At 36.7% G+C, this 22,048-nt stretch overlaps 1 protein-coding gene across 7 annotated transcripts in view; it reads right to left on the reverse strand.

Annotated features, from left to right (window-relative positions):
- The window catches only part of PIBF1 (progesterone immunomodulatory binding factor 1), a 126,789-nt gene that overhangs the window by 69,329 nt on the left and 35,412 nt on the right, over positions 1–22,048 (reverse strand). For all 7 annotated transcript variants that reach the window (XM_061445277.1, XM_061445276.1, XM_061445283.1 and 4 more), the window contains 2 exons: positions 21,433–21,558; positions 17,308–17,406 (listed from right to left, as the gene is read on the reverse strand). In XM_061445277.1, coding sequence (XP_061301261.1) covers positions 17,308–17,406; positions 21,433–21,558 — 225 coding nt within the window. The remainder of the gene's footprint in view (positions 1–17,307; positions 17,407–21,432; positions 21,559–22,048) is intronic.

Below are 22,048 nucleotides of genomic sequence, written 5' to 3' on the forward strand. Positions count from 1 at the left end.
TTAGGAATCTAAGAAGTGATGCCTAAACATGTCTATTCATTTCACTGACTAGCTATAATAAATATGAAAAATATTAAAGTGTAGGCAAGTGAAAGGTAAAAGGTACGCATATTGCTTGAACTGTAACATCATTTAAATTACTCTCTTCCTAGACCTCAGAGCATACTGAAAAGGCATTTTTACCGATCAAACATTTTCTATTTAATAGGACACAGGATAGTCCATAAAACAAGTAAATAACAAAACAAATGTGATTAAAACCCACACATTTCTAAAAGTAATATTAGTCAACATTTTCCATAACCATTAAATCTGGCAGCTGCTAAACAGAAGGTACAGAAGAATTAAAATTTATGCAATTACAAAAATTACAGAGAAACTGGTGTATTTTGTATTATGATTTTTCAAAGCTAATACAGAAAAGAAAATGCCCTGATAGGTTTGTGTGAATTGTTAAATGATAAAAGCAATTACAATTACAGTATTTGTACTCTTCACAAATGTTATTCTCCCCTACCCCACTTTAGTAATGCAAGTTCACATTGATAAGTATCATATACCAAAGCTAAAATTATAACTTCTGAAACCTAGTTCATTTCTTTCTTTAGGCATTTCAATTTTTATATGCTATTGACACATAGTCAAATAGCTGAAGATTTGGGGTAAAATATAGATTAAAAATATGCCTCAGGAATTGTTGCTTAGGCAATCATATCACATCTCAGTCTAGGGAAGGCTGTGGAAAAGAAAGATAGGATAGGAAAATAGAAATAAAACATCTTCACAGCCAATCTGGTCTTATCACACCAGTAAGGTTGGTTTGTATTTCGCATCAATTGAATTTTTCTAAATCCAATTCTAAAATTCTTCAAAAGCTTCCTCTATGAAACTGCTGTAGGGCTTAAGTTTGTCAATGGCTTGACATTCATGTGACTATCTTGTACTATACCATTATCCTACCACCTACAGCTTCTATCTTAAAGAATCCATTGTTTACTTAGATGATACAGTTCACTACTGCATCAGCTATGTACATTTAAGACCACTAAAGTGCAGAGAGAGTGGAGACAAGCTTTTTTTCAGTGGTGCCTAGTGATGGAACCAGAAGCAAAAGGCAGAAACTGAAAAAAGGAGGTTCCATTCGAACATCAGGTAATACTTTTTTTTTACTGTGAGGGAAACAGAGTACTGGAACAGGTTACCCAGAGAGGTTGCTGAGTCTTCATTCTCTCAGATATTCAAAAGCCATGTAGACATGATCTTGTACAACCTAGGCTCTAGGTGGCCCTGCCTGAGTGGAGTGGTTGGACAAGAGTTCCCTTTCAAACTGAACCATTCTGTGATTTTATTTTTTTAAACTAGGTTTACAAAGGCTTAGGCATCTACCTGTAAGTTGTGTCCCCAGTATGATTGGTAGAAACCTAGTCACTGCAGTCAAAGGTTATAAAGAGAACCCTTTGACGTACTGAGGCAGCAACCTTGATTTAGTCAGCTGAACAGCTCTCCAAACCCCACTGATTCCGCTTAATAAGTTTTCACTTACTATAATGATATCTTGGATGTCTGCAACTCTGTAGTACCCATGCTAAGTACACTTACTGAGCTGTGGCTCATGTTGAGTACTTGGGAGCAAAAAGATTCCACATCTTCCAGGGTGATGTGCCTCTCTCATAGACTGGAGAGCATGATTATTATTGCTACACAAAACCAAATAAAAATTTATATATAAACAGGAGTTAAGAATAGGGCTAGAAAACTTAAAACGGTGTCTGTTTTCATCAGACACTCAGAAGACAGGACAGGACAGGATCTAGATTCATTACATGGTATCAGGATAAATAAACAGCTAACATGATCCAGCTATGCAAAAGACAGTTCCAGGAATCACTAAGGCACATCTAGTGGAAACGATGGTGTCATACAAGATAGAGCGGGAAATTATGTGAAACACTATTCAGAATTCCAGTTATTCCAGTTGAAGGAAGGTCAAGATTGAAAGAAATGGTACTCAGATGTTCAAGAGAACAAGGAATCTATCCCAGGAGAAGTCAAATAAGCTACAATCTAGGAAAATTAAGTCTAAGATTTTAAGAGGGCAAACCAACAGATGTTTAAGTATTAATGGTAGCATCAGAACTCCTTGTTATAAACCAGAAGAAAATAATCTCAGAAATTAAAACTCCATCTGAACATGACAACTAGAATAGAATCACAGAATGGTTAGGGTTGGAAAGGACCTTAAGAACATCTAGTTCCAGCCCCTTGCCATGAGCAGGGACACCTCACACTAGAACAGGTTGCTCAAAGCCCCATCCAACCTGGCCTTGGACACTGACAGGGATGGAGTATTCACAAATTCCTTAAGCAACCTGTTCCAATGCCTCACCACCCTCACAGTAACGAACTTCTTCCTTACACCTAATCTGATTCTCCCCTGTTTAAGTTTTAACCCATTACCCCTTGTCACTACAGCCCCAGATGAAGAGTCCCTTTCTGGCATCCTTGTAGGTCCCCTTCAGACACCAAAAAGTGGCTCTGAGGTCTCAACGCAGCCTTCTCTTCTCCAGGCTGAACAGCCCCAATATTCTTAGCCTGTCTCATTCACGAGGTGCTCCAGCCCCCTTATAATCCTGGAATAGCTTCCACTAGGAACACTAGAGATCAGAGGTTAATATATGAAAAGATGGTTATATGCAATGACAAAAGAATCAATGATCCAAAAGGCTCATTCTCAAAATAATGTTTATAAACTTTATAGGTAACTACTTTCCTGACAATATCCACATTTGCAGGTTTATTTGCTAGTTTGTTGGGTTTTTTTTAATAATGGGAAAAGAAATGCAAAAGGACAATTAACATAGCTTTAAAAAGTCTAGAAGTTGTATTTTAATTGCTTTTTTTTTTTTTAAGGATCTGTATGACCAGCATTCACAAAACCAATCACCCAAATTAGTTTATTTTTCCTCTTTTGTGGCATTTTGCTTAACTCGTGCATTATATATATTAATACACTTATCGCCAATAATTCTGGGCAAAAAACTTCTAGGTAACATCAAAACTTGTTTAAATAATTAGGGAGATTTAGAGGGAAAGGACCAAGGTCTTGAACTTCCTGAGCAAGTGCTCAAAGCTTGTTACAAAAGACGCAAGTTTAGCCATTGCCTCCTCTTCTAACAGTGTACTGGAGTGAACTCAGTGCTTTTGAATGAGTTAGCCATGATCTAATAAAAACAGGCCCTTCAGGGACTTGAACAGGGTTCAAGTACCTCCCTACCCATATCAAAATAAACACTTAATTTTCCAAACCAGGAGACTTCCGAGCATACATAGGAACCTCTACCTAGATGTGCTCCAATTTGGAATGCAGACTGATTTTAAGTGCCTCTGAGGTTAGGTGGTGCTTGAAAACAGGAGGTATTGGTAAGACTTCAGTGGAAACTAGTCAAGGAAAATCTGCCCCCAGAGATCACTATGACAACCAGCTGGAAAGCCATTAGTATGCGCAAGGCCTGTACTTATCAAACATATCAAACCAATACATTGTGGTGGATTGACCCTGGCTGGATGCCAGGTGCCTACCAAAGCCACTCTATCACTCCCCTCCTCAGCTGGACAGGGGAGAGAAAATACAATGAAAGGCTCATGGGTTGAGATAAAGACAAGGAGAGGTCATTTGCCAATTACTGTCATGGGCAAAACAGAGGAAAATGAATTTAGTTCATTACCAATCATATCAGAGTAGGACAATGAGAAAATAAAAATTAAATCATAAAGCACCTTCCCCCCATCTCTCCCTTCTTCCCAGGCTTACTTCACTCCCAAAGAACTCAACAAGAAGCATAAAAGCTCTAAATTCCATGAAATTGTAATGAAGCTATGCTGAACTCATTGAACTCGGAAAAGACAGGCGGGACTCACCTCACCTTGCTTCAAGTGCTTACAATGAGGGTATTTACATCTGAACCCATCATGTAAACTCCCTTTATAAGTCAGTGCAAAGGAACAAATGCTTCATGGACACGATTACATCCTGGCATAGGCATTTAAAGTTAGACAAGACTGATACCAGCCACAGTAAAGCTGTGCTGAAGTCCATGTAGCATGTACTTTCTTTTCTCAGAAACTAATGTTTGAACCCTTTTGCCTATCATCAATCTTCTGCAAGTTTCACAACAACTTAGACATAATGGAAGGAGAAAAATGTACGTATATTTGTCTGACAAAATAACTAAGACTCTCTATCCCCTAAACTAACTTCTCCCTCTCCTTTTTATGATTTCTCCGTGATGAATATATTTAAGACCAATTGGAGGGGTAGAGGAAGGGTTTTTAAATCGGTTTCCTTTATATGTTATACCACACAACTAAGAGAAAAAGGATCCCAGGATGTCTTTAAATGAAAGGCGTAGTAATCAAGTTTTAAATGTTTTCCACATCTTCTGAGTCTAATAAAAAGCTAAAGAAATTTTTAAGGGTGGTAATTTCAGTAAGAGCTTGCTGATAATATGGTGTTTCATTGTGGACAACAGATGGTTAAAGCTGCGACAGAAAATAATCACAGTTACCCCTAACATGCATATTAAATTGACGTGACAAATGCTGCCAATTAGAAAATATTTAGGGTGATATTTAAATACAGGCTGCAGAAATGTGAGTGTGTCTAAGCATAGATATCAGTATGTGAGCAAAGCATCTAAGATCCTAGATACCAGGAAGCTAGGACAAGGAAGTTAAAATATGAGATATTTTTAAGTAACGGATAAATGAAAATTGTCTCACCAATGGAACACTGGTGATTGTTAGTTGGTCTTTTTTTTTTGTTTGTCCATTTGTTGGTTTTGTTTTGATTTGGTTTTAAATCTAAGTATGCCTGGTCTACCTCTCCATTTTTCTCCCACTCTACCCTCGTTACTTGAAAGTCCCTTTTAAGCATATTACTTAAATTCTTTTCTAATATTTGAACTGTCAAGGTAACTTATTAGGAAACAGATTTTGAAAGTTGTAAAACTGAGAACTGTAAAATAGCATGAAAATTTGTAAAATTCAGTCAATACATCTGAAGAAAGCCATCACTTGCCCGGCTAACGTGTTCCATTTATAACACTTTGCTTGTAACCCGTAAGGCTTTTTCACAGAAGTATTCTCCATATTTTACAGAATGGTTAAACCAAAACATGCTAAAGATGAAAAAAACAAAATAGAAGTAAGACCTCTGTAAATGCTTTTAGGCTTATCACAAAAGACACTTCTGCATTATGAAAGGTCTACTCACAATCATCATGTTAGTAAAATATTACTTGGAAGCAGTTTCTAAAACTGGATGTAACATTCACTTACATGTATCTGCCAAGTTTTTAGATGTTTTAGAAGCTAAACTAAAACATGTTGAAAATGACTCTTTGTGGTACCAGAATATGTACCGTAGGAAATAAGAACTCATTTACAAGTGGGAGAACTACACTTCATCTGTGGGAATTCACTAGACTTCCCTTCCAGTAAACATTATATTTTAAAATAATCGTGGAAAATATGTTTCTTTTAACTGAGGTTTATGAAAAGATTTAGAGAGCTGGCATAACAAAAGAGACTTACAAAGATAAATGTAAAAACTATCTTTAAAAATAATTCTCAAATAATTCTGCCAAAAGATATCAGTTTAGCAATAGAAAGATTGCGATTATTTTTGCTTATTCTAATGGTCAAACTAAAACTGTTTCATACAGTTGTTCTGTAAAAACAGATAACCATCGGAGACAAAGGACAAAAGGAAGATTTGATTATTTTACTAAAACAGACCCCTGGCACACAAATAAATTACCATAACGTGGCTCTTTTCTAACTTGTAGCATGTCAACTACTTTCTGCTCGTCCGCACACTTCAATAATGCATTACTTAAATTTTTTTTTCTTTCTTTGAAAAGAGGCATTCATCTGGAACCAAGAAAATAAACTGACATGTACCCCATATATCTATGTGTATAGAATACTTTGAAAAAAGACCAGAACTTTGACATAACACAGAAATTAGACCCAGATTTCACAATTTGTGACTGGGAACAGAGTCATAAGGGACAAATCTAAAACTAAAAAGCTCAGCCTCACTCTCTTCTAAAACAAAGTCTGAAATGAACATAGAACAGACAAAAAATATTTCCTCACATGGTTTTACATCTAAAAAATCTTAGAAGTAAGGTATCAGTTGAGGCCTCATTCCACCTATTTCTGGCCATTACACAGGAGCGTGGGATTTACATCAGTCACAGTCACATTGTGTTTATCCTCTACTCTTTAGAGAAACAGTTTGTATTGAGTACACTTAGAGATTCAAGAGTCAGTTAATTGCCTGAAGTGAGAAGCATAGGAAGACAAGTGAAGGACTAGGGTTTCTAATTAATCTACTTAAGAGTACCATTTTTGTGTAAAATGGTACTCTAAGTATCATTAAAAAAAACCTAAAACTTTATCTTCTTCCTGTGGAGTTTTGATTAGGACAAATCCTTCCCCCTTCAACAACCCACAATGACTTCTAGGGACCCCAGCAATGTATCCAAGGTATATATAGGAAGAGGTAACTTTTTGAAGTATCTTGATACTTAAGACCTACATATTTTTGGAAAGGGAAAGGTTAAGATCTCAGAGCAATCAGGGTAAACATTAATCAAAATTTCAGAAGGGATGAATCAGTGCACTGCTATATCTGTTTGCCCATGGCAACGAACACTTTCCATGAAACAATTAGAATATCCACAAAAACAATTCCAGATGACAAGTTTCACACCAAAGCTTAAACTAGATTATATACATAGACACGCGGTAGTATTTATGTTAAAATATCAGCCAAGAGTTGCAGCATTTTGACAATATATCCAGTATTTGAATTTTAGAAGAGATATACAAGTAGGCTTGTAAGTGCAAGTGCATACATTTACATTTTATGTGCTTGTTATAAAATCTAACATTTTATGAAAAGATTAAATGACAGACAGGTATAAGCATTTTACATAATGCCCAAGCTTCATCTCAAAGGAACTTAAATTATATTTTAAGTAAGCTTATTTCTACAACTACACTGGTACTTGATGAAAAAAGTTCACTTTCCTTTAAGAAAAAGTTTCTGATGTTATGCTGTCTATATGCATATTTATGCTGCAGATAAGAAGCTGGCATAAGCTGTTGCACTTGGAACCTGTGGCAAATGGGGTACCTGTCAGAGGCACACATACACACAACCCCTATCCTTTCTACGCTGCATGAGAGGAGTTTGCATGGTGATCTGTGCAACATCATCTTCAGTAGTCCACATTAGTTTCAAGTACAAACCCCTGCTATTAAACAGGGTTTACAAGAAAGGGTTGGGCATTATATGCTCCTATGAGCAACATCTTCATGAATTCTACCTAACGGTAAAAACTACAGAAGCTCTTTATTACTTGTAGCAAAGCCCCCTGATTTACTCTTTTATATGCACCATTCCATTCCATTTCTGTTGGGTTTCTTCACTTCCCAGGTTCTGTCCTTACTGCCTCTCACCACGGTCCTCGTAACACACAATTACAAAACCTCTCGCTAATCATCACTAGCTACCATCTACAACAGTCCAGCACATCTACTCCTCTGAGGGGAGCACTACAAGGTGCTCTCAGAGGCCTATCAAGAGGAAATGTTTCTGTCTCACTTCAGTCTTGCTAAAGTTCTGTTTGTAAGTAACCTTTTAAAAATTTGTTTAAATATAAAACCAGTTCACACCTGTATACTCATTGACATCTTAAGTAACTCAAAGTAGTACCACCCTTTTTGGTGTCCCCACGATTCAAACGCCATGTCACATCTAAGTGCCACCATGGTTATATGATGTTTGGTAAAACTGCTGCTAACCTGTCACATTACCAGCCTATAGCTATCCAGGATCAAGGTATTCCTTGGCAAGCTCTTGAACTCTGGTTAACTATACGTTGAACATTAATTGCACATTCATTTTGCAGGTTTCACAGAATAGCCTTACAGAGTTACCCAGAGGGCCATATCATAGACACAATTATGCCTTTAGATTGTTAAGCTAGAAACACAAAGAGCGGTAAAAATTATCTAAATAGCTTTGCACTAAGTAAACTAAAGAACATGGCCTTTCCACTATCCAATATGTGATGCAATACTTCAGGGCTGAAGGCATGTAGTTTCAAAAAAAATTTACTGGTCTTCCTGAATGTAAATAACTCTGAGCCAACCTTGACAAAGTCTGGGATAAATTCTTGAGGAAATCCTATCTAGAAAAAAGACCATACAAAAGGGAAGCCAGCTCTCCAACCATGGTCTTCCCACTCTCTCCTCATCCAGAAACTAGTCACCAGACAAGCCAATCTCATGAAGAGAAAAAGCAGCAAACAAGCTGCCATGGACTCACATGGTTGTTCCATCAGTTCTGAATGGTGATTTCCTCAGCTGGGAGCACTACATGTATGTACCATATGTCTTCTTTTGGGAAGTCCTCAATATGATTAATTAGTCACATTCAATGCTGGATGGACTACTGCCCAAGGCAAAGAGCTCCCTGTGGCTTACAGCCTGAAAGTACCTTGGGCTCACCAATATACACTGTTTTGGTAGCATGTTCATGAGCAGAGTATGAAGGTTCTTTGTTTACGCATATTCCTTCATTTATTCATTTACAAATGGACTAGCTACCCTCAATTCCAGAACAATATGCTAACATTTTCCTTATTCATGAAAATTGCTTACATGACATAGGTATCACCACCATGCAAGTGAGGACCAAGCTGACAGCAGTAGAGTTAGGCTTCCAGTTACAATTAACATTTTCTCAGCACTTCGAATATGGTTCTGCAAAAGACAAGCTCTGGCCAAAACTCAGCCCAAAGTTCACTCTCATAAATGTTAGTCTTGCTTACTAACATTTCAGAGTTTCCTGTAAGTTTACTATGAGGTCCATAAGATTACAGAGCTGTAACTTCCTTCTCAAGCCGCAGAAACACCTATTTGGACAGACTGTTCTTCAACAGTTCATTATCCAGGTACAAGTACAGAATCGCATGCTTTTTCCAGAGGGTATGAGAATGGAACCACAGACTCTGCATGTAATTCTAGAAGACAATTACTATTAAAAGAAAACTTTTACGGTTTGATTAGCCTGAAATACAATATTACATATTTAGCCATCCTTAGAGTATCAAAATTTTTCTACAGCCATACAGAGAGTATGTTGAAGAATTTAACTTTTAAATACGCACTATAATTCACAATTTTGTTAGACATGCAACTAACAATCACTGCATGTATTTATGGTCGTGTGGCTATTTGTGACTTGTATTTCTTCTGTATTCTAAAATCCATGTACTTGGAGTTTCCTATAAACAGGCTCTTTTCTGATATGCCATTGAAGTGTTAATGTTTTGGGCTACCAAATGCTGCTAGGGGCTCCATACAGAAATTGAATCCTTCAAGCTAAAATGGCTAGACACAATCCAGAAGAAATATTATTTGCACAGACAACCTAATATATATATATAAATTTTAACAAGAACCCCAAAACGTTAACTTTATCTTCAGATAAGTTCTTTCATTTATATCTTGTCATTACCTCCAGCCTACACTTTTCAAAGGGACACAAAGCAAACATACAGGTTGAGATGTCTCTATTTCATAGCTTCTGTTCTGTTCTATATAGAACAGCTGTACATAGACTAGTCATAGTGTATCGGATGCAAGGCCTATGTAGCCTGATAATCCTGTCTCCAATTATAGCCAAAAGTGTGTGTTTTGAGAGGAACCAGAAAAACTGCTGCACAGATCGTATTTCTGCCTAATCCTCTGCCACTAGCATTCAACGATTTCTATCTCAAGAATTTCCTGAATTGGATGTGGTTTCTACTTGTTCAATAATTCTCAAATTAATCTCTGAGCTTTTTCAGTCTCCTTTTGAACCCATGTAAACTTAGCGTCTGAAACATCATTTGGTGATGAGTTCCTCTATTTGCTCATCCTGTCAGTGCTCATCTTTAATGAGAAGCTGGGTGCAGTGAATCACAAAAATTTGTACACACGAGGGATACTAACAAACATCACAAAATCATGGACTGCAGTGGAAGTTTCAACCCTGTAATTCAAGAAATATATGAAGTCTAAGCAGCAGCACCCTTATAACTCTTCTCAATTTTGTTCTCAAAGATCACTGATATATTTTCAACCTTTCCAGGCTGACAAAAATACTAAGGACTTAAAAGAATTCATAGTTTCTTAGGTAATCAGTGTAATAGCCATCACAGAATTTTAACATTTTGCCTTTACTGGCCTTCATGTTTTAAGATTAAGGCATTTTGGCTAGTAGGAAATAACCAGGTAAAATGAGAATGTCAAGGCTTAAGGAAAATCTTTATGATATCAGGATATGTTCATATTACAACCTTCCCAAAGCATCCTTCAGAGGCTAATAATATTTTGTGAGAATTATTTCTTAGGAGCTGGGGCAAGAGGAACTAAAATAAAAACATTTCTAAAGCTGTAAATATAATTATTGAACATTCCTTGCACAGTAAGAGAACAAACTTCAAAGCCTGCGTTCCAGATGTAATGAAGCTCAGAAAGGTCAGCCATCAGACTAACTTATCATTCCTATGAGTCTTGACATTGATAATTCTACAACATCAAGACAGTTACTGTTATGAGGTAACTGGTTACAGGGCTTAAAGCATTCACTCTGGAGAAACACTATCTTAGCTATGAATATAAAATTTTGAGATCCCTATTAGGCATCTAACAACCAAAGACAGTAAGGCATGTCCTAGCAAGTGTGCAGTCTTCCTAACATTACTATTAATTTATTTGGTCAAATCAGTTAATTAGGTTTTCTCCTTCTGTTTATTAAAATGCAATTTAACCATCTATTAAGATGTAAACTCCAAATACATATATCTTTAGAAGAAAAGGGAAAAAGAGTAGAAGCCTCCCTAGTTATTTCAGCAGAAATATCAGGTGCACAGAATTGTTTTTGTTACGGATTTCAGGGCTGCTTCTATAGCTTGGAAGCAAATTAGACCCAGTCTCCTGGAAAATAGACTTTTTCTCTGCTTCTCCACCATACTGTCACTCCTGGTCTTTTACACTGCTGCCTTTGCACTGCTGAAAGACATCCTCTTGGAAGTTCAGAATTAATTTCCATCACATTCACAGCATTTCAGTGGGTTCTAATATAAGGTTACAGCAGCTTTGGCAAAGAAATATTTTGGACAGAAGTTTTCAGCATGGATTTTTTTTTTAATTCATTATTTAAATCCTACTTTTATACAAATACTTTTAGGAGATAATAGACATTTGTTTAAGTATTAGCAATTAGTCCAACACAAAAATACACTGACTTAATCATTTTAAGATTGGAATCCTGTCATTGCAACATCTGGATAAAAACACTTTAATAGAGGTGGCAATAATTAATGTTTCCATTAACAACAAACGTATAATGTAATAAATGCTAATCTAATAATCGGATTCCTGCATACTCAGCAGAGATTCTAATTGCAAAGTAGAGCAGTTATTTACTCAGTAAATTTCTCCAATTATCTTCTTATCTAAGATCTTCCTCTGGCTTGCCTGCAATTAATAAGAAGATATAGGGATCTTAATTTCATCCAATTTAAACACCCATTTTATGAGCAGGATTGATCACTTCTCTAGATCACCTACAAAGTTTAAGACAAATGACTAAAATCAGATAGAGTTAATCTCAATTCCAAAAAAATTCTAGAAAGCATCACAATTGCAAAGAACAAAACAGGGGAAAAAAAAATCAGAATATAAAGATTAATGAAGAGATTAACAGGAATCTCCAAAATGTATACATGGCTTGCAGCTGACAGGAAAGCATTAAGTAGGTAAACACAAATATACAGGGAACTTTTTGCATACATTTTTTAACTCTATGAAGCATAGACAATCACTATCAAGAAATGGCAATTACTTTTATTCTATTTTGCTTTTTATTTGAGAAAGGCATTTCTGAATACAAATACTAAAACTACTGCTAAAGGTATTTTTATCTTTAGCAGACGATTTGTTACACATCCAACAATTTTAAAAAGCTGAGCTACCTACATCATTTCAGAAAGGTTTAAATAACAATACAAAATCCTTTGAAATCTTTATGAAACCAACCTCAGGCTCTAAACTACTTTTTGTAGCACTCTTTCTGACTTCACTCAGCCCAAATAAAAAAATATTGTTTAAAAATGCTCTTCCATCATTTATGCGTATTAAAGTAAGCTGTAAAGCCGAAGGAATAATACTGCCATACACAATTTTCTTGAATACTACTCATCTGCTTACTGCATACCTGTTTTATTTCTCTTTGTTTCTCTACACTTGCCATTTTATCATTAGAAATAAAGAACCTGAATGTGCACAAGTCCATGGGACCTGATGAAATCCACCTGCGGGTCCTAAAGCAGCTGGCAAATGAAGTTGCTAAGCCACTGGCCATCATATTTGAAAAATCATGGCAGTCAGGTGAAGTTCCCGAGGACTGGAAAAAGGGAAATATAACTCCCATTTTCAAGAAGGGGAAAATGGATGACCCGGGGAATTACAGACCAGTCAGTCTCACCTCTGTGCCTGGCAAAATCTCGGAGCAGATTCTCCTGGAAGGCATGCTAAGGCACATGAAAAACAACAAGGTGCTTGGTGACAGCCAGCATGGCTTCACTAAGGGGAAATCCTGCCTGACCAATTTGGTGGCCTTCTATGATGGGGCTACGGAACTGATGGACGGGGAAGAGCAGCTGATGTCATCTACCTAGACTTGTGGAAAGCGTTCAACACTGGCCTGCATGACATCCTTGTCTCTAAATTGGAGTGACATCAATTTGATGGATGGACCACTCAGTGGATAAAGAACTGGCTGGATGGACGCACACAAAGAGTTGTGGGCAATGGCTCAATGTCTGGCTAGAGATCAGTAATAAATGGTGTCCCCCAGGGATCGGTGTTGGGACCGGTCTTGTTCAACATCTTTGCCGCTGACATGGACAGTGGGATTGAGTGCGCCCTCAGCAAGTTCGCCGATGACACCAAGCTGTGTGGTTCGGTTGATACGCTGGAGGGAAGGAATGCCATCCAGAGGGACCTTGACACGCTTGTGAGGTGGGCTGATGCCAACCTCATGAAGTTTAACCATGCCAAGTGCAAGGTCCTACACCTGGGTTGGAGCAATCCCAGGCACAGCTACAGGTTGGGCAGAGAAGAGATTCAGAGCAGCCCTGTGGAGAAGGACTCGGGGGTGTTGGTTGATGAGAAAATGAACACGAGCTGGCTTCAGTGTGTGTGCTCACAGCCCAGAAAGCCAACCGTATCCTGGGCTGCATCAAAAGGAGGGTGACCAGCAGGTCAAAGGAGGTGATCCTGCCCCTCTACTCTGCTCTTCTGAGACCTCACTTAAGAGTATTGTGTGCAGTTCTGGTGTCCTCAACATGAAAAGGACATGGAACTGTTGGAACAAGTCCAGAGAAGGGCCACAAGGAGGATCAGCGGGCGGGAGCTCCTCCTGTATGAAGATAGGCTGAGAAAGCTGGGGCTGTTCAGCCTGGAGAAGAGAAAGCTGCGTGGAGACCTCATAGCAGCCTTCCAGTATCTGAAGGAGGGCCTGCAAGGATGCTGGGGAGGGACTCTTCATTAGGGACTGTAGTGATAGGACAAGGGGTAACAGGTTCAAACTTAAACAGGGGAAGTTTAGATTGGATATAAGGAAGAAATTCTTTCCTGTGAGGGTGGTGAGGCAGTGAAATGGGTTGCCCAGGGAAGTTGTGAATGCTCCATCCCTGGTGGTGTTCAAGGCCGGGCTGGACAGAGCCTTGGGTGACATGGTGTAGTGAGAGGAGTCCCTGCCCATGGCAGGGGGGCTGTAAGTAGATGATCTTAAGGTCCTTTCCAACCCTAACTATTCTATGATTCTATGATTCTATTATAAGGACAGGAAAAATCACCTTGAGTATATTACGTAAGCAATAAGCAACTGTAACAGAGTACAGTTTGGGTTGTTATGTTTTTTTTTGTTACTAAGAAGATTTTGCAAAATCACACCATCTATGGATAGTCTTTGTGTTCTGAGTACTTGTGGAATTTTTCAACCACTTTCCACTGACAGAGCTAACTATATGATCTTAGGAAAAGAAATTATACTCCTTAAGGTTTGAAGGAAGTGAACAATCAAAGACAAGAGATGGCTCTTGTAGGCATCCCCTGAAGTGAAGAGCTCATCCCATATTAGACCTTAGAGTCCACTTTGAACATTGGAATCATTTCAGTTTGATGTTGCACATTATATGAAACTAGAAAAGTTTACCAGTAGGAAAAAACCAAAAAGATAGGAAACCAGGATGCATTTGTTTTACTTTTTGATGCTGTTTTGCAAGAAGTGAATAACAGATTGACAGTCAATTGTTTGAAAATAACACTCCAGGAATATTCAAGAGAAAGAAAAGTTGGAACATATTTAGTATCTACACTTTACTATGCGTAGCTGATGGAGCTTTTACAGAATTGCTCTTTACACTCAACCCCTGGACACTTTCAACTGAGACAAAATACATTTAAAATTATAAAAAAGTCTTAGCCTCACTACCAGAAGTTTAAAACAAGGTGAAAATGTTTTTACTTGGCCATCATTCTTCAGAACATGCGTGACACTGACCCCAGTTTAATCCAAAACACCAAGTCATTTAAGTTTTTTTTCATTGCCACAGACAAACAAAACATGGATTCTCACATAGAATATAGAGCTGCAACAAAACTTACAACCTGACATTATAGTGGCCTACTCAGAGGCTGAAACAGCAGATTCTCTCTCAATATATATCTCTTTCATGGATATTATCACTCAAGTATTTTCTTGGCATATGTAAACAGCTGTTTATAAAAAGCTATCACAAACATCAGTAAGAAAAAATGAAAATAACTGTGCTTGACTAGAAAATTGGGTATTAGTTACACTTCTGATCACAAGATTTGCCAAGGGCTTTATTTAACCACCATTCAGGCCAGTCAACATTCCACATACTTCTGAAGCTTTAAAACATGTTTGTTTATACAGATTATGATACCACTGGTAACTACGATGAGTCACCTTGTTTTCACTAAAATAGAACAAGCTGTTAGAATCACTTAAATACAGAATTGAACAACACAGGTATTCCTTTTTTATCTCAGGAGTTTCTGGTGATATTAGAAAATGTCTTTGTTACAGAACTATCACATGTCAATCCACAGTAAATTCAGAATTTGGGGTCTTTTAAGTTGAGGCATTTATTCCATCTCATCATGCCAGTGTGTTACTTTGCAGGTTGTTTAGGTAGATGAATTGGAATGTGGAAAAAATCATGGTCTTAAAACCCGCACTGTGGTTAGAAGAGTTTTAAAGGGAGACGCCTTTATTTTAAAGAAAGGAAGTATGGGGTTTTCTACTTTCCCAAGCAGAAGTGTTTTTCTCTAAAAAGCATAATCTTCTGATGAATGACCTACTACTTTGAAGTAAAAAAAGAAAAAAAAAAAAAAAAGAAGTATAAATCAACTTATCAACTTTTTAATTTATTTAGATCAAGGAAGGTAGAGTTTACTTAATTGGAGAGATTATTACTAGAAAAAGCTACTGGAGGATAGAAGCATGAGTGTGTCAAACAAGATGGCAACAAATGGTTTATTACTACCATTCTTCTTTTCCCCCCTTTTTATCCATTTGAAAATCTTATGTTTCTCATTGTAGGGAAACTTGTCAAAAAAACAACAGCAGCAATATAAAAAAAAAAAAGAAAAAGACACATTGTATGACTGGGAATAAAGCAGAACAGAGAAGTATTTTCTCCATGGCTCTAAAGTTTAAAAATAAATATGGTAATAATTATAAAGTTGATATTTCCATTAAAAACAATCAAGTTTCATACTCAAATTATCATACACCAGACCTATTTTCCAGCAGAGCTTCCTGTTAGCGATGAACTCCCCACATGTCACAGTCTTATCACAATAAAACGTGGCAGTCTCATCAGAAATGTGGTTGGCTCACATAAGCATTTTATTTTGACTCAGGAAATCAGTTTTGAACTAAGTTTCCTGGTTGTCCTCAGTTAACCAGCTTTGATTTCCACATTTTGATTTGCACTGGGGAGCTATCGTCTCAGAGTTTGCTAACTGAATTCCTTTTTGAGAATCCAAGAACACCTACAATGTACTCTACCCACTAAAAGGCATTCGGTACCCTTGGGCCCCATCCAGCCCAAACTAGATTAATCTGAAGTCAAACCCCTGAGACTGAGTAGATATCAAGTCTCTGACGCACCTTGTTCGCTCTAGAACTACCCCTATTGCTTCACACCACAAAAAATAATGACTTTTTTTTGAGTCCTTAGGCAATGCTGTTTCTTCAGTAATATCACCACTGAAATTCAGGAGTTATACATAAAAATGAAAAGCTTTAATTAATTTGTGCCTATGCTTAAGTTAGCAACATTTTAATAGATTACTTCTTGGAATTAAAAACAATTCCAAGTAAGAAAAAGTTCACATCTAGTAGTTTCATTGAGGTAGCACAGTTAATGAACTGATCTTTTCGTCTTAGAAAAAAGAATTAAACAACAAATTGGGTCCAAAATTAATGACACACAACAAACTTACCTTGAACAGCTTTATTATTGTCAAAAGCTTCAAATTACCTCATAATTTACCTTAACTAATATTCTAAATTTACAAAAAGATGCTGCAGAACAGGATAGCAAGACTGCTTGTAAACATGCAGAAAAATCAGTTTCGTTCTCCATATGAATAGAATTGTATGTTTCTATAGACAGTATCTTTGATACATGGAATATGAAAGGCTGAGAAGAGACAGCAGTAAGAAAAGCAGCATGTAGCAAGTATAAGTGTTCATGACTGCTGCTCTCTAACCACACTACAAAAACTATTCATTGAAGTCCTCATCTAAGATAATTTTCTATTTTCAACTAAAGAAAAAACCCAACAGGTTCAGAGTTTGACCACTGCTACTGTACAGTATGAAATCCACATTCCCGCTGTGAGATACATAATTACTGTCTGCTTGTCTTTACAGGATTGTAGGAGAATCAAACTTCCATATTGTTACTGTACTGGTAAAAGAAAAAAATATACTACTAAAATTAAATCTGTAATTTCATTTAAACAAAATGTTTGTAATTCCATTTCTTTTTTATAAGCAGAAAGTCAAAGCAGTCATTCCTCATAAAGCTCCTGAGATAGAAATATCATTACACCTTTATATTTTTTAATGATACTTACTGTTCTAAGAGTTGATCATGTTTTCTTAAAGCATCCTTTTCAGCAATAACTGCTCTTTCTTTTTCAGCAACAGCATTATCTCTCGCTTCTCTCAAATTTCTGAAGGAAACAAAAGTTACTCTGTCAAGAATCTGTTAGGAAAAAGACTGTTTTGCTGCATGAATTATACTGACTGATCTGAACTTCAGTACTACCTTCTTCAGTTCTCACAGAATAATATAGGAGTCTATCTAGATGCCTATTCATTATACAGGCTTTACTTTAGATTATTTTCATACATACCTGCAAAATTTCCAGTTCTGAAATTCTAAAACCAATGATCAAACCACCTGTGCACATGTACAAACATATTAATAAGTTTAGACTATTAAAACTACGAATTACTTTTTATAGGCATCAACTAAATGCCAACAATTTTGATACTTTATACTTCACTAATAAATAGGAGAATGCTCTCCCCCTAGCTGAGATATTTCACAACTTTAATGACAGAGCAGGAAAAGATTAGCTAGGCATAGAAATCCTACTTCCACATACAACTAATTGGCTAATTAGTTGTAGATATACAGGTTATTTCATGTCACTGCTGTCTCCTGGTTTCTACTGCTAACATTGTTTTTGATCTGCACAGAACTGTAAAATAACACAAGCATTTTACTGCAATCAATCTATACTTTTCCAATTTTTTAACCAAGAATCAGTCAGGACTTTCAAACTAACTATTATTTCACTGACAGAAATGAGAATAATACAAACAGTACTTGTGTTAAAAAATTATACAGGTATTAGTAGCCTGTTAATCTGTTGTCTGCATGTAGCATAACATTGTAATAAATAGTGGAATAAATAGTGGAACTACTGCTTAGATAGTGCCTATAAACTGCACCTCCATTATTTAGTGCAACACGTAACAGCCAATTTGCAGACTGTTGAAGGGCTACTGAGGACCTACATTATAAACATTTTCAAGGACACTCCCAGTTTGCTCCTGTTACTTGAACACTCACTAGCATTTGGAATATATGAAATGATCTTAAAGATTTCTTTCATTTCACCTAAGAGGAATCCTGTTCATATGCTACAAATGTGAGCAGAATACCACAAATCCAAGCGCAAACTGCGAGGCAAGCATCAACGACTAGGGGATTTCCCTTGTCATTCCAAGCAGCAACAAAGATGGTAAGCAGCAAAGACTAGGGGGGTTTCACTTCAAAACCACACAAACTGTTAATGTAGATGCAACCAAGCTCTTCCTACTGAAGCTATTTGTTCCCCTCTCCTCCACAGAAACTTTCTGAATTAAAGCAAAGTGGAATTCTAGTCTCAAGCAAATTTTGAAAACATAAAAGTTAAAGATAGAGAGCTAAATGGAAAATTACTAAGCCATGTAAATGTTACCCTAGGTTGTTTTAGCTACACTAAAGGTATATAATTCTTGGATAAAAGACTACATTCTAGATGAAGGTTACGTTATCACTGGTATATTTCTGAACTCAAGTAATTAAAATGAATAATTACTTATGAAGAACCAACATCAAAATTATGTGACAGTTAACTGGCTATGAGAGAAAGAAAACAAAATTTTCTTTAAAAAATGAATCGCTGGGCCAGAGAATTTACTGATGAAATGCAGGGACTGATCATCAGAGCAAATCCTTTAAAACTGACTCATACCAAAATATAAGAACACTGTAATTATTTCTGTTGACAGCATTAAGATCAAGCATATTACGACTCGGAGAGGAGTACAATATTGTATCCTTCAGGGGAAGCAGAAGCACAAGGGCATCTATATTAGCTTTTGAAGTAAACCTCTTTAAATAAACTGCCATTTATTGCACTTCACACCCCTAAACTATTTCAGAGTGCACAAACTGTATTCCAGTCAGCTTGATCATGTCAGAAAATGTGCTCAGGGACAGCATCTAACATGCTCAAAACTACTAAATTGTGTTTGATCTGTACAAAAAGACTGCAGCTAATCCAAAGTCAAACCTCATGCAGGCATTCATGTGCCTTTTGAATCTGCTCATGCTTGCTAATGCAAACATAGCCAATGCTTACTACAACCAAGCAAGTGAAACTGATCCCAAATAAATTAAGAACGAAAGCATCACCTTATTATAGATTTGTCATCCCCATCCCCTCTTAGCTTCTTGAACTGAATCATCCAAGTGTAAAATAAGTGCCAGTAAATTCAAGGGAAACATCAAGCTCATCAGGCTTGGCAAAGTGTAAGGAGCAACAGCAACTAATATTAGATTATCTTAGCTGTACTACCATTCCACACTTCAAGCCTGAAGAGGAAACCAGCATCTTAGCTTTATTTTCATTCAAAATCAGCATCTTATCACATCACGCATTCACGGCAAACTGACCTACTCACAATTTCAGGTTGCATTTGTCTCGCCACTAAGGGGCATGTCAGATTGTGAAGCACTGTCTCATGGGGGATTTTTTTAGTATTTTGTAGAAAGAGCATATGCTAAAATTTTTTTTTTTTGCAAAATATGAAATCAAATCTAAGGAATTTACATTTCAGAAGTAATTATTTCAAAATGAGGAACAAAAGTTCTGTAAATTGGTTCCAGATACAAATGAAATATCTTCCAGTAATTTTCTCTGTGATATACAGACCCTTTGTCAAATTTCCATGAACAGTGAAGGTTTAAATTCGTACTTTGTAATTCAAAATAGATTTGCATACAGGAAGTGGTGTGGATGTATGTGTATATGCGTAATACATATATTTTAATCACACTTGCAAAACTACACGATGATGTAATTTTTTTAATTAGAACCTTTCAGTTGACTGGAAGACAGACAGCAGGAGTCATGTTCTTTTTTCGCTCTTCCGAGCAGTAACAAAACTACCTATCAGAAGAACAGATGCTGATGCCACAAATATCTTTTTACTACAGTAATTTCCTTCTCCACATAAGACACTTTGAGGACATCTGCAATGAAGTTATAATGAATTATTAAATGCTCCTTCCATTTTAAAAGAATGAAACGGGCAAAAAGCAGGCTTAAAAAGAAATGCAGTACTAGAAGTCCAAATCCTTAGATCCTTAAAGGCTTATATATGTGCCTAACTCTGCATATAATTCCATGGAATTCAACAAGATAACACACATACAAAATTCAATACGCAGGTCTCTGCAGGACTAGGGTCTTCTTCAAAAGAGATTTTAAAATAATTTCTAGGAAATCAATGCTTTCTTGAACCATAACGCTGTAAATCTCAGATAATTTGTTTTATGAAGACATAAATCTTATTAGTTTCCCTTATTTTTTCTGCTTTACTTTCTGCATCAGCGCCTTCTTCTCCGGTTTCCTGGCTCAGTTTCAAGATTGCCCATACAGCGGGACAGGTAAACCAACATATTTTGTGTTCATTAACTAAAATTGTACATCTGAACAAACTTCAGATCACTCATGTTTATCTAGAACAGGAATTTTAATAATCATAGAATCACAGAATGGTTTGTGTTGGAAAGTTATCTAGTCCACCCCCCTTGCAATAAGCAGGGACATCTTCAACTAGATCAGGTTACCCAGAACCACATCCAGCCTGGCCTTGAATGTCTCCAGGGAGGGTGCATCCACCGCCTCTCTGGGCAACATGTGCCAGGATTTCACCACCCTCACTGTAAAAAATTTCTTCCTCACATCCAGCCTGAATCTTCCCTCTTTTAGTTTAAAACCATCACCTCTTGTCCTGTCACAACAGACACTGACAAAGAATCTCTCCCCATCTTTCTTATAGGCCCATTTTAAGAACTGAAAGGCTGCAATAAGAACTTCCTGGAACCTTCCCTTCTCCAGGCTGAACCCCAACTCTCTCAGCATTTCCCCACAGGAGAGATGCTCCATCCCTCTGACAGTACTTTTCATTGACAATGTTGAATATCCATAACTTAATAATAAATATAATATATTTAAAAGTATGCAAGTGTAATTTCATTTTAGTTCTTACAAGATTGTCATCAATTTTATAACTGAACTTAAATTCTCACCTTTTGTTTACCTCTCAATGAGCCAGTCAACTAGAATTATACCTGAGAACGTAACAGTACTTGGTCATTTTTGCCCTAATTAGGTTATTGCCTGCGTGTTACTTACCTGTTTTCACGTTCATACATCTCTTTTGAAGCACTTTTTAGTTGCTCAATTTCTTGATTTGTTTTCAACCTTATTTGTTCCAACTCTTCATGCAGTCTCTTTTCATATTCTGTTTTATAGTGGTCTCTGTAAACAAACAAATACCCAACATGGAAATTGAAAATTAACTGCAATCACCAAAATATCAAAGCTTCAGATAACAGTGGTACAAGTAGAGCAAAGCACTTCTTGATTTTACATTTTATTTTTATTTTTACTAATTTTCCTCCCAAACTGCTTGAAATACATGTTAGCCTACGTTGTTAATGCAAACCAAGCAGAAATCCATCAGGAATAAACAATATTTAATTGGGAATAAATAAAAGCTTTCTGCATACTGTTCAAATTTGTTATAAGTAATTTGACATTGATTAATAACGCAACACTATGCTTAAGATTATTCCAGCAATTCTTTGTCAGCCTCTACATGAGTGTTTATATTAACTAACCACTTAAACCCCCCCAAATTAATTCCTTGCTTTCTGACGTTTTCTGCCATCTTCATCACTGGGTAAGCATTAACTAACGTGTTAATTTACAATACTGCCATGCTACTCTAGGACTTTGAGTGTACTAG

This window comes from Pezoporus flaviventris, unplaced genomic scaffold (assembly GCF_033815535.1).
Source record: "Pezoporus flaviventris isolate CSIRO_AGI_PZ_B2104156 unplaced genomic scaffold, CSIRO_AGI_Pfla_v1 ptg000003l, whole genome shotgun sequence".
NCBI lineage: Eukaryota > Metazoa > Chordata > Aves > Psittaciformes > Psittacidae > Pezoporus > Pezoporus flaviventris.